This window comes from Trematomus bernacchii, unplaced genomic scaffold, assembly GCF_902827165.1.
Source record: "Trematomus bernacchii unplaced genomic scaffold, fTreBer1.1, whole genome shotgun sequence".
Lineage (NCBI taxonomy): Eukaryota > Metazoa > Chordata > Actinopteri > Perciformes > Nototheniidae > Trematomus > Trematomus bernacchii.
The window spans coordinates 10958610-10971795 of NW_022987564.1; the positions used below are offsets into that span (position 1 = coordinate 10958610).

The window sequence follows — 13186 nt, forward strand, 5'->3', positions numbered from 1 at the left end:
AGTATTAAAGGCACTAAAAACAATTATTCGTTAGCTATAGCTTTCGGCAAAAGCATTATTAGCAAAAGCATTAGTTTCGTTAGCATATTTGATTATTTGTTTAATGAAACTGTAGCGTGATTTTGGCAAGCCCAACTAGGTGTCCTACATTAATTGTTGATTTAATCACTAATTACAGTAAGAGTGTGAGTAATGTGAATCATGTTGTTTGTTTAAAGTTAACAACTATTCTGGTGTATTCAATTGGACAGCAATACAAGCAACACGTGCTAAATGTCATCTGTTAGCCTATGATGACTCGCTGCAAAACCAACTGTTAGCCTTTTTGTTTATTTGTTTAATGAAACCGTATGTTATGGTTATGTTATTTAGCAGAGGCTTTTATCCAAAGTGACTCACTAAAAACATAAAATAACCATAATTAACATTAGAATATCAATACAAATAGTTACATAGTCAGTTACATTACTTATTACATTTTTAACAGGGTAATTAGTCATCTGTAACCTACTACATTTAAAAAAAGTAAACTTCCCAACTCTGATCATTAATTATAGTCAGCTAATTAATTAAACTTCAAAGGATGACAAAAGCATGTCAATATGATCTGTCTGTCCGCTACATTAAATCAGCAGTAGCCTAAGTTCTGTCTTCAGTGTAAATGCTTCTTTAATAGTCATTGTATTACTATTTGAATTCATTGTAAATAATCTTAACTGTGCTGAGTCTGACTGCCTGTTTACTGTTTATCAGACAGTCTCATAATTCTGACATGTTTTGCAATATTGCATGAGGTGTTTTAGTCCGTTATTATTATTCTCATGGAGCGTTTTGAAATACAAGGGTATGAAAGCCCTTAACAATATGTGTGTTTTAATTTCAGTAACACTTTATTTTGAGGGTCACTTGTAGATTATCTACAATCTCTCAACAAACTCAGTAGCATGTCAATAGAACATCTGTTAGTTATATTAGGTTAACCATCTACAGATCAGTAGACCATCAGTAACAAGAGCTGTAAGACTCTGGATGGCAATATCTGTTGAGATTATTAATGCATATCAATTGTGCACCAATGCCTTAGCCTTTCCCTATGCAATACTTTAGATTACATCTTGTTCTTATTGTTTCAAAGGCATGGCCAAAGGTTTGCCTTCTGGAATCTGGAGGCCAGAAGCTTGCTCGAGGGAACCCTTCAGCCAGTGTTCAGAGTGCCAGAATGGATATCTCCCAGGAGAAGGTGGTCAACAACAGATTGAAGAATCCACAGTGTGGAAATTGTGCCCAATAAATGTATTCTGCACTGAAATGCCTCTCGGTCAAATTGCATGTTTATCTTTTGCAGCCTGGTGCATAAATACACTAACAGTTGTTTTTCAGTAATCTAGCACCTCTTCAAAGACATATTTGATTTGATTTATTTTGAACGTGTAATACAATAAAATAATATATATAATAAATGTATGTCTACATACAATATACATTTACAATTATAAATAGATGATATCATTATTACTACAATATATATATATATTTACGTTGTATGTCAAATTTGATAAGACAAATATAAAAGACTATCTTTTTACATCTGACATACAAAATACATTTGATATTAACAACAAATTGTTGTTGTAAAAAATAAATAAAATAAACAATAATAAATATAATAATAATAATAAAAACATATTTTCATGCATGTAAATGTCTACTTTTGCGATTTTCATGCATTTTTAGATGGTTAATAACAAGCATTACAATGTCTACTTTTGCGGTCATCCAATCCGCTAGGTGGCGATGTTGCAAAACTACAAGGGTCCTGGGAGTGCGGTCCTGAGAGTGCAGCCTCCGACGCTGCAGCTTCATATTACGTATTTTTCATAGGCCGTGTCTCAATTCAGGGGTTTCATCCTTCGAAGGGTGCATTCGTAGACCGCATACGTCACTTCCGCCGAAAGAAGGCTGTCCCAATTTAAAAAAAAGACGAGACTCCTTCGAATGCGGCCCACAAATGCAGCCTACTTTTCCCCAATTTGAAGGATACATCTGATGTACACTCCGCGGCCTACCATATCCCAGGGTGCAATGCACGCAGGGAAGAGTGAGTTTTTTTCAAATGAAATGGCTTCTGGTCTCCCCAGCAGAGTGGATTTAAAAGCAACAGCAAGCGGAGGAATCACTAATAAATGTGAGTATTGGGTTTTAACTTACTTTAAATTAACTAACGTCACACACGTCAAACCCAAGGGGCATTAAAACGTACATTTTCGTTAAATAATACGGATAAATATGTGACGCTAACTATCTAGCTGGACGTACTGCACTGTTGTTTACACTTATTTTTAATTCAATTCAGAAGTTTACTAAAGTCATACAGAGATCTTGGCTCTGTTATAGATAAGTTATACTTTATATTACATAAATAGACCAAAGTGACATTTAGACCGGTATAGCCTACAGTACGGTGGGATTTATAAAAGGCTACCCTGACGTGTAGCTGCTGTTTGCTTTATTTATTTCTCTGACATGTAGCAATGTTTTACTGTTTATTAAACTTTGGGACAACATTACAACCTTTGTGTTCAGCTCATGCTGCTTTGAGGTAGGGCTAAAAGAAAAGCCTATTTTAAATATTTCCACCAGATTTGATCATCTTTTATAAGGTTAAAGTTTATTTAATTTATCCTAATCCCATAATAATAAGACAATCAAAAATAGACAGCAGCCTTTTGCTTGATGTTAGTTTGTGCCGTGCTGTCAAAGGGATGCACGTGTGACTGTCTTCATCTCTTTAGTTTTTTAAAAACCAGAATAGTACATAATTTTAAATGATCCTTTAGGGATTGTTTGTCTGAAATGCTTAGAGTTACATTTTGCAATAATACTTCTACAACCCTGTGTTTAATATGATTAATTCACTTTTTTATTTTTCTCTTGTTTTTCTCTGTAATTAGTAAAATTCTGGAGAAATGGATCTGCTGGAGAAGGACCCCTGATCTGAAAAGTGCACAGCGGATCATCAGGACAGAGCTGCCATCCACCTGGACCCCGTGGTGCTGGAGAAGGACCCCTAACCCCAGCGGATCATCAGGACAGAGCTGCCATCCACCTGGACCCCCCGTGGTGCTGAAGAAAGCAAAACGGCGATCAGGAACATCCTCCACCCAGACCTCTGCTTACTGCCGTCCTACAGACTTGTGTCTTAGTTTCAGAATATGATTTTGCATGTGTCCTTTCTTTTAATAGATATGTAACGATTATAGCTTGAGTCTGTCTGATTCCCCAAACAACTGCTTCTATATACTTGCTGCACATATAATACAAATAAACAACTGCATAAACACACTTTTGCTGATATTTGTTTTACTGCTGATGTTAAATAACATGATTGATTTCCTCTGTCTCAATGATGAAAGTTATAATAATAGAAGACATGAAGCTGCAGAGAGAGGATGGATATATTCTTACCTCTACTTTGTGATAAGATGAAAATACAATATTAAATTGTAATTGTTAAACACATTGTTTATTTCATTTACTGAGGTTTTAACCATTATTTCCAACATGTACACATAAGCAGTGGAATAATAGGATATCTCTAGGTCATTAAACTGTCTTCAGTTTAATTTTATTAATACAAAAAAAAGGTCATAGAAAATGTTTAATTGTGTATTTCAGCAGAGCGGGGGGGGTCACGGTGCTGCTGGACCTGGAGGTGCTGACCTGGGGTCAGTGGGACATCATCTGGGCAGGTTTAGGGGAAGAAGGAGAATATAAACTGTTATGATCACAGCTATTAAGATTAGAAGACTAATATTGTTAAGAATCAATCTATACAACATGCTTTTGTTCATTTAAAAAACATATTGTTTTATTAGTACAGAAAAATTAAGACTTATTTTAAATATGAAATAATATGATTAAATTACATCAGCTATATATAATTTACTTGTTAACTTACTAATGTAACATTACTGGGGGCTAAAGGAACAGCTTCATCTTATTTACCTGGCCATGGTCCTCTTTAATTCATCGCCGACGGTGATCTCCAAAAAATGTAAAAGTAGTAAAGTTTCTGGATCCTTTTCAGCTGAGTTAGCTTGTAAGCTAATTTGCTAGCAGGCTGCTGGAGCAACGCAACCGAACAGCGCGTATCACGTGACATAAATACGAAGCGCTCCGTAGGCTAGACCGTCTCATTTCGTAGGCCGCTCGGTCCAGCCTACCCGGTCTACGTGGGCTGGGTCCTCCGTGGACCGCGTAGGCTGCGTACTCCGAAGGGTGCAGCCCCTGAATTGAGACACGGCCATAGTCTTATATTTCAACAGTTTTAGAGTGACGCCCACCTACTTCCGGGTAATGGCACCTTATTTCGGAAAAATTATGCATTGAAGTCAATGGGGAGAGAAAACTTATCTTTCGATCCCGTTTGAATTGTGCCATGAATTACACATATGATGTTTGTCAATCTTAAAAAATAATTTCCATGTCAAAAAAGTCACAGTTTGTCGTAAAACTGTTGAAATATAAGACTATGAAAAATACGTAACTAGAAAGACTACAAATCCCAGAGTCGCGTAAGTGATGTCACAATTGTTTTCCTCCACCATTCAGATACCTAAGATCAGCGCAATATAGATATACTCTATCTATATGGCGCTGGCTAAGATAAGATAACTTTAACAAGATGCCTGTGTGCTTAGTACCAGGTTGTTATTATACCAGCAATGGGTCTTGCTCGTTCTTTTGCTTCCCGTCTGATGAAAGGACCAGGAGTGGCTTGATCAAGTTAGCTACCTAGCTAGTAGCTAGCACGTTAGTTAGCATTACAGCCTTGTCATTTTTATTAGCCTTAACATGAAGTAACATTAAGTAACCCAAAATGTTAAACAGTAAGAGTAGTAGTCATATTTCGTGAACCCTTTGAATAGTACTGTCACCGGTGTGATCATTCTATAATACACCATTTAAGCCCGGGGGAGAAATGCTAACGCTAACGTTAGCATCGGCGATCTTCTCTACTTCATGCTATCTGCACAAATGGTTGACATTAAACATTAAAACGACCAGGCAGTTCAGAGAGAATCAAAGGAAGGCAGGCAGGCAGCTTTGCATGACATTCTTCAGGACGTGTTTCATTGTGGTGATAGTGAGGATAGTCAATCGTTTTGTTGACAAGACAGTAGTGACGGCCATCTTGGTGACGTGTGTTGTTGACCAGAGATGTAGTTCATTGAGCGTTTCACACAAACAAATGTGTTACTTCACAGTTTTACGACACTTTTTTTTTTTTTTTGACTTGCAAAATTATCTTTTAAATTGACAAACATCATATGTGTAATTCGTGGCACAATTCAAACGGGATCGAAAGATAATCTTTCTCTCTCCATTGACTTCAATACATCATTTTTCCGAAATAAGGTCCCATGGAGGTCCACCGGAAGGGGAGGGACCTCGCCACTCTATAGGGTTTCATTTCCTGTTTCCCAGCTTGGTGCTGCATGATTTGAGTTACTCCCACAAAAATCATGCACAGGAAAACCAAGAGCCTGTGCTACTTCATGTCAAGAACAATAGATAGGCTGTCAGTGTGCTCTGAGGCTAGAGAGACAAGTTTAACGAGGCGCACAAAATTATTATGCTACTGCCAGAGGAACCATTATAAGTACATGAGGACTTAAACCGGAGGATTTGTGCTGTTTTGAACTGTGGATTAACTGCATTGTACGTGACAAGCTACTGATCATGTCTCTCCCAGAGTGATATCACATGTCCAATCTGCTGTGACATCTTTACCGACCCCGTGTTGCTGCCATGTAGCCACAGCTTCTGCAGGAGCTGTGTGAAGCACTGTTGGGAAACAGGCGTACGTGACTGTCCAGTATGCAGGAAAAGAGCCTCTAAGGCCAGTCCTCACACCAATTTGGCTCTGAGAAACGTCTGTGAAGCCCTTTTGCAGGCCAGGAAGAATTCAATGTTGGTGGAAGAAACTTTGAATTGTATTCTGCACAGGGAGAAGTTAAAACTTTTCTGTCTGGTTGACAAACAACCCATCTGTGTGGTGTGTCAGTCTTCCAAACTGCACAAGGGTCACGACTGCTCGCCTATAGAAGAGGCAGTGCTGGACTGCAAGGTAAGGGGGGAAAAAATCAATGTGTTTCCAGACTTCATCGTAAAAGCAACCTTTTAAATGGACTCTGTTGTTTTTGTACACCTGGTGTATTCAAGGTAACACCCAAGGGTAGAATGCTGCCCAGCAAGTCTGTCCAGATTGTGAAAAAACTCCTGGGCCAAGATATTCAAAGCACTCATAATTCTGATACATCCTTATATAAAATTAATTGATCTCTGCTGACTCTCACCTGCTTGTCTTTCAGGATGAACTTGCTTTATCACTCAAGAACTTACAAGATAAAATGGACGGCCTCCAAAGGATTCAGACATGTTCAAGTTTATCAAGGTAAATGTGATGAGATGTCAGATGTGTGGTTTTGAATGAAAAATAATCTGGTCAAATAAACCAGAATTTGCCTAATCTTCCTCAGAATCAAGCACAAGAAACCCAGACATTGATCGAGAGCCAGTTCAAGCAACTCTTGAGGAAGAGTCAGCCAGAATAGCTGCAGTTAAAAAAGAAGAAGAAGAAAAGATTGCAGGATAAGATTAAAGAACTGTCAGCAGAAGTGCTATCGCTCGCAGAGACCATCTCAATCATACAGGAGCAGCTGCAAGAAGAAGATATGATCTTGTTGAAGGTCTGTACAGTCAGGTATAAATCAACCTTTTAATATTGTTCCCCAAAACCTCCCACCTTGACTGTGACTCTTTCTGTTTTCCAGAATTTCAAGGCCACTCAGGACAGGTAGGTCAGCACAGTTATGGGTTTACACTCTTTGAGTTGACAATGCCATATTCTCAGTCCAAAATATGTGTTTCTATCACAGAGAAAGAAGCATACCTCTTGGTTCAGACAACTTGTCGGGGTTACTAATTGATGTGACAAAGCATCTCTGCAACCTCAAATATAAAGTATGGGAGAAAATGCTGGACAAAATTGACTATAGTGAGTACATGTCATAGCTATAAGGCTTCAAGGCCTAGAGAGTAAAATTGTAAAACCCAGACCGTGTTTCCTCATCAATCTTTCTGCTAATATCCTGTCTTTTAGCCCCTGTTATTTTGGACCCAAACACAGCACACCCCTGCCTCATCCTGTCAGACGACCTCACTTCCCTCCACTACTCAAAGCAGCACACCGGTTGCCCTGACAACCCAGAGCGCTTCCACATGAGTGTAGAAGTGGTTGGCATGGACGCATTGGGCTCAGGAAGCCACCACTGGATCGTGGAAACAGGAAGTAATCAGGACTGGCTCCTGGGTGTGGCCTCTTTGTCTGTACCTAGAAACTCTGAGGTCTGCGCTCGGCCTGAAAACGGCTTCTGGACTTTGTGTTTACGGGACGGAGAGTTCAGGGCAATGACCTCCCCCCCGACCCCTCTGACACTTACAAGAGTGCCAAAACAGGTCAAAATTCAACTGGATTACAACAAAGGGACAATGTCTTTCTTTGACCCTGCTGATGACACACTCATTTATGCATTCACACACACGTTCACAGAAACTTTACTTCCATATTTCTATACACAAAACAGTCATCCATTGAGAATAATGCCAGAGAAAGTACTCATCACAATGTTCCGCCAATAAGCGGATGAAGGACAGGGATATTTGTATTTTGGGATTTACTGGCTGAAATGTTAATGTTCTTTGGAAACATTTTCTGTTTTATTTGTTGTAATTTTAATTAGGCTACATTCAAACAGCAACCAATATATCAAAGCTTTAACAAAAAAAAAGTAAATCATTTTTTATTAGTGGCTGTCGTCACTCATTTATATAGGCCTGAAACTTGACATCTTTCACTCTAGATTGTACAACTTTGGGAGTGGATGCTATAGCAACTGCCATTGGAAAAGTTGTCAAAATTGGCTTAGGTTATTCTCTGGTAGGTCAAGCAGCCAATATGGCTCTTCCAATCACAATTGCTGTCATACATCCTAAAATGCTGGATGAATAAAAGCTCGAACCTTTAAAATAAGCTGTTGAGTTAAGTTTGGGAACCATTCAGCTATAGTTCACTTCCCAAACAAAATGAAGAAGAATAAATATGAAGTTTGAGTTCATCCATAAGTGGGTTATGGTTTGTAGCATGCAATTTCCTTATGTTTAATCATTTTGAATGGCCTTATGTCTGATTGTATAATACTGCTGCACATGTTTTCTATGATTGTTCTATTGGTAATTATTTTAATTTTATGTTGGTTTTGAATGAAGGATAAGTGTCTAACCCTTTTAGCACAATACACTTTAAGAAAAACACACAAACTCACACAAATCACATTCTTCACACAAGGAAGGATTAGACTTTACAGTTGAGTTTATTGGTCACTTTTGTACACATGATGGCGCCAAAACCAAAGTAATAAAGGTTTTCATTACAGTGTGTAGACTGTATCACACATAAATCGTAAATAAATGTATCTTAAACATGATTAGTTTATGAAAACATTATATTAAAATGTTGATTTGCCAATTGTTGACTCATTATTTATGAGGTTCATCTTTTTTCAGGATTATATATTTTCAATCTACATAAAATAAATCTAATCAGTGAAACACATTTATCAAATAATCAAACCAAGGGTGCCAAACCAATATGTGTATTACTTCTTCTAAGCAGGTGGGATTTGTGCAGCTGGGGTTTTGTTGTTCTTTGCATTAACACAGATACAGCACTTTTTCAGGCAGGTGTCTGAGAAGAAAGGCACCTTGTCCAGACGACATAGATAGATAAGCGGCTGGATGGTGCTGCTGATGTTAAGGAAAGCGTAGCCCACAGGCTGCACGTAGCAGCGGAACACATCAGGGGAGTAGACGTCTTCAAAAGGAAACAGTGCTACAGGTGGCAGGTAGTTAAACACAATGATACAAAGGATGGACAGCACTGTCTTGAAGGCCTTCTTCTTCATGGGGTGCATCTCATCTTTCCCTCCTGCCCTGCTGGACTTCTTCAGGGCCCACAGTATGCTCACATTACACAAGACCATCCAAGTAAATGCTGCCAGCATTTCACCAGTGAACACCTTTTCAAAGTTGGGGAGGCCTCCCACAGTCTTGGCAGCAGAGTAGGCAAAGGTAAGGCAGAATACCAGCAATGAGAGGCTTAACCTATAAATGATGGGTTTAAACTGCCCAAACCTTACTGGAAAGATCACAGCTACAAAGCGATCTAGGCAGATACAGGATAGAAACAATGGCCCACTAGTGTCTTTTACACCATAAGAAAACTTGGCGGCTAACCAAACGTCTTTGCTCTGCCAGTAGTACAGGTTAAGGAAGGTGAGAGGGGTCATGGCACTAAAATAGACATCCATGAAAGCCAGGCAGCCCAAGAATATGTCTGAAGTTGTGGGTTCTTTGCGATTTCGGATGAGGATTGCAATGACAAGTAAGTTGGCTGGGATTCCCACGATAACGTTGATGCTCTGGAAGGTCAGATCAAAGAGAATACCCTCTGCCTGATGGTCGCATCCGTAAAACACACTGAAGGGTTCTGCTGTGGCATTGGTGCCAGCAGTGGTGTTAAGAGGGAGTAGAGTCTGGACAGTGGTTGAAGAAACATTTCTCTCCATGATTTTGTCACTGTAAAAGGACCCTGGTGGAAAAAGGAAAATAAATATTGGTTAGGGTTTACCATTTTCTAGACATCATTCACTCACTCACAATACAATTTCCCATTAACACCAGGTGTTTATCATGGAGACTTGTATTTCATCTTGTGTTCTTGCTCTGAAGCACATTAAGAAGCCTTGTTTCTAGTTTGCTGAGAAGTTAATTCTCAATAGAGTTCAACTCGCCGCAGAGTAAATGAGACAGTTCCCAGAGAGCAACAAAAACATGTTACAAACAGCGTCAGGGCTTCTCCTCAGGCTGTTATCTTGTTATTGTGTCTGTGTGGACCTTCCTCTGGGAAGCTTGACTCCCCGTATATAGGGACATCTAACTCACTTAAGGGACTCATACTAAAAGCCCCACCCTTTTACTGCAGAATAAAAGGGCAGCTATACCCAAATTAAAATGGCAGAGTTCATATGTTGCACGTAGACAATTGTTTAAGATTCTTAAGAGCAGTAATTTCTTGGAGCTCTTAAAAGCCTGTTTCTGACATTTAGCTATTCCTAAAGCTAATTTCTGACCAGAAAAGGATGGTAACACGAAAGATTAATGCAATAATGGCTGGATTGATGGAATAATAACAGGAGTCAGATATGAAGGATACCATTAAAAGGTGTACTGGGCCTTGAGCTCAGTGTCTCTGTCTTTGGCCCCTACAGGAACATCACATATCTGGGGAGCTTTTTTAATCCCCTAAATGTCAGGTTTTGTTCTAGGCTCCGGGACTTTGTGCAGCTGCTCTGAGTCAGGCTGATTTGCATTAGTCTTTTGCACATGCAGTACACCTGAGCTCCTTCCACTGAATGGACTATTGGAGACAGAGGCTGTCATTGTTCTTTGTACAGCCATCAAGGGGCCTATTCTGGTTTAATGTGGGCCTTTTGTGCCCTCCTTCTCTCAGTGGACAGGGCTTCTCACCTCCCCGTGCTGCCGGCTCCACCTCAGGCCACACACACTCCTGTGGGGCTAATCACTCTGACGGAGGAGGGAGTAGTTCTTTGCCAAGATAATCGTCCCTGGAGATAGCAGACTTAATCAATTGTGTTTTTCTTCAGGCATATCTAATGAAAACGAAATAAACAAAACAGAATTATTTTAATGTTTTTTGGAGGATTTAATTAGATGCTATATTATCAACTGTTTTACGTGCACTCCTTAAGGAGTTTTTTATTTGGTAAAAGTAACTTGTTTTTTATATTTGTTACAGTTTTAACTTCTAAATCCAATTTAGTGACAGTAAAATATACATATACATGTATCACTTTTGCCTATTGTAAGTACAAACTAATGCCAGACAGCAACAATAGGAAAAAACTATGAGAATACATTCAGTGTAACTATCTTTGCAGATTTCAGAAAATATTCAAATGATCGCATTTTCCAACTCAAGATTTAAAATGGCAAACATTTCAACAGTTAGAGTATCATTACAAAAACTAGGATGCTATTGAGTTTAGTATTCCATGCATATTGATCTATGATCATGAATAAGTCTCAAATATTTCCAGTCCATATATTTTGAAGTAGCAAGAGCATAATGAAAGGGGAAAACCCACTTAAACTTAATTGATCTACATTGTTTAATCCAAAATCACATGCAAAATGGAGATAACCATTTTTCTAGGTAGTAATTAACACATTCAAATATATATATATTGTATTAATTCAACAATTAGAAAGTCTTGCCTCTTTTAATGCCATGCCATATTGATTAAAGATCCTCGATTAGACTAAAACTTTGTGACCAAAAGGACCCGTGGAGGTTTTTAAAAGTTCAAATAGTTTTTTACTCACCAGTGTGGAATATTCTTCTGTTCTGTAAGTAGGATGACGTGTGTGTGTTTCAAGGGTTCATTTATAAGTTATCCGAAGTGTCATGACTTTGACGCTGACCAGGAGGGAAGGATCTCCTGGAGTTTTTTATTTCATGAGGGAATAATGACTCTCCCAGTTCTAACTGTTTATAAAGATGCCTTACATGAGGTGCCAAGTGTTGTCAGCGGCCATTTACAGTAAACCTACAGCGCTGAGGACCTGATCCAGAAGAACTGGTATTTTACTTTGAGTCACTTGTACTTGATTATTTCAATTTTTATAATTCCACTTCATTTGAGTGTAATTTGAACTCTTCCAAGGTGAAAGACTTGAGAAAACAAATCAACAAAAAAACACAATATACCATTCTTACCTTTATAATCATCAAACGACCTAAATATGTATTTCTTTGATTTTTAGAATGTTATATACTGACATGGGCTTATTGATGTTTGCCACTCTCTTATTCCCTGGTGTGGGGGGGGGACTTTACTGGCATTGATCCGGACCAGTGACCTTGTATAAAGTTCACAACTGGACCTTTAATAAAAAAGTTTGAGTACCCCTGCTCTAGTTGTTAAATGGTGGACACTTCAGCAGGAGTCTTTGATAGCTTTGATCGTTTTTAAAATTGTTGAAAAAAGGATGACGTGCTCTGTGAGGATTTAAACCCTCAGCAGCACCAGATCGGTCCCATAATGCTCCCTCAATACATGTATCAAGCCTAGTTCGAGAAGCCAGGACACCAGAGAAACGAAACTGAAATTAAGAAGCAGTTTCTTGGCGCTCTATGCATGGGGCCCCCTTGAGGGGGTTTCCCGACATGTCGTTGCAGTAAATTAAATGGTGTTTCATGTTGTCGTTGCTGTGGACCTTCTTAATCTACCTTCTTTGGGGGCCCCCTTCTGGTCCAAGCACTTGCCTGCCTTGCCTGTCGGTAAACGGCGCCCCTGTATACACACACACACATTCAATACATACATACAGTATGTCAAGGTAAACTTGCGGTTAACTTGCGGTCTGCTATGTGTGTCACGCTCGCGCACACAAGTAAATATATATGCACGTTCATTCTCACAACGCGTCAGACACAAGACGCGCGTACATGATGATGTACATTAATTTATCAGAATCAGAATTTTTTTAATTTTATTTTTTTAATTTTTTTTTTATAATGGGACACAGGGATTGATTTGCAGTTCGGTCCGGATCCGGACCTTGGTCCGGAGTTTGAGAAGCCCTGAACTAGAGGAAGGAAAGGACACAGTAAGTGTATAAAGTGTATAAAGTGTGTGAGTATGTGTCAGGGTGTATTGGGTAGTTTCCTGGGTGGTGATTGCATTTGAGTCTCTGCTTTGGTGAATGGAACCCAATGTTCTGTTCCCTTATGGGAATACAATGACAAACCCACATTGATCTATTGTCAAATCAATGTCTGAACTAACAGATAGAAAGAGAATCTCAGAGAACATGCTGTCATTGGTTGCTTTACCGCTTTTTGGACTGATTGATTGATTGATTGAAAAGTTTATTAACAGCTTGTATAGTACAGTACAGCTCAAAACATACAAGGGGGCAGTAGAGCTCCTCGATTTTTCAATGCGAAGAGCAGGATTTAACCAACATAACTTTTGAAGAC

General features: G+C 39.0%; 1 protein-coding gene and 1 pseudogene across 1 annotated transcript; one reads left to right on the plus strand and one right to left on the minus strand.

The window, feature by feature from the left end:
- The first annotated feature begins 1137 nt into the window (after nucleotides 1-1137).
- On the plus strand, nucleotides 1138-8512 carry LOC117477758 (annotated as a pseudogene).
- Nucleotides 8513-8729: 217 nt separating this feature from the next.
- Nucleotides 8730-9689, minus strand: LOC117477759 (G-protein coupled receptor 183-like). Its single transcript, XM_034124501.1, has one exon. It carries the CDS (start codon nucleotides 9687-9689, stop codon nucleotides 8730-8732), a length of 960 nt encoding a protein of 319 aa, XP_033980392.1.
- Between the last annotated feature and the right edge of the window lie 3497 nt (nucleotides 9690-13186).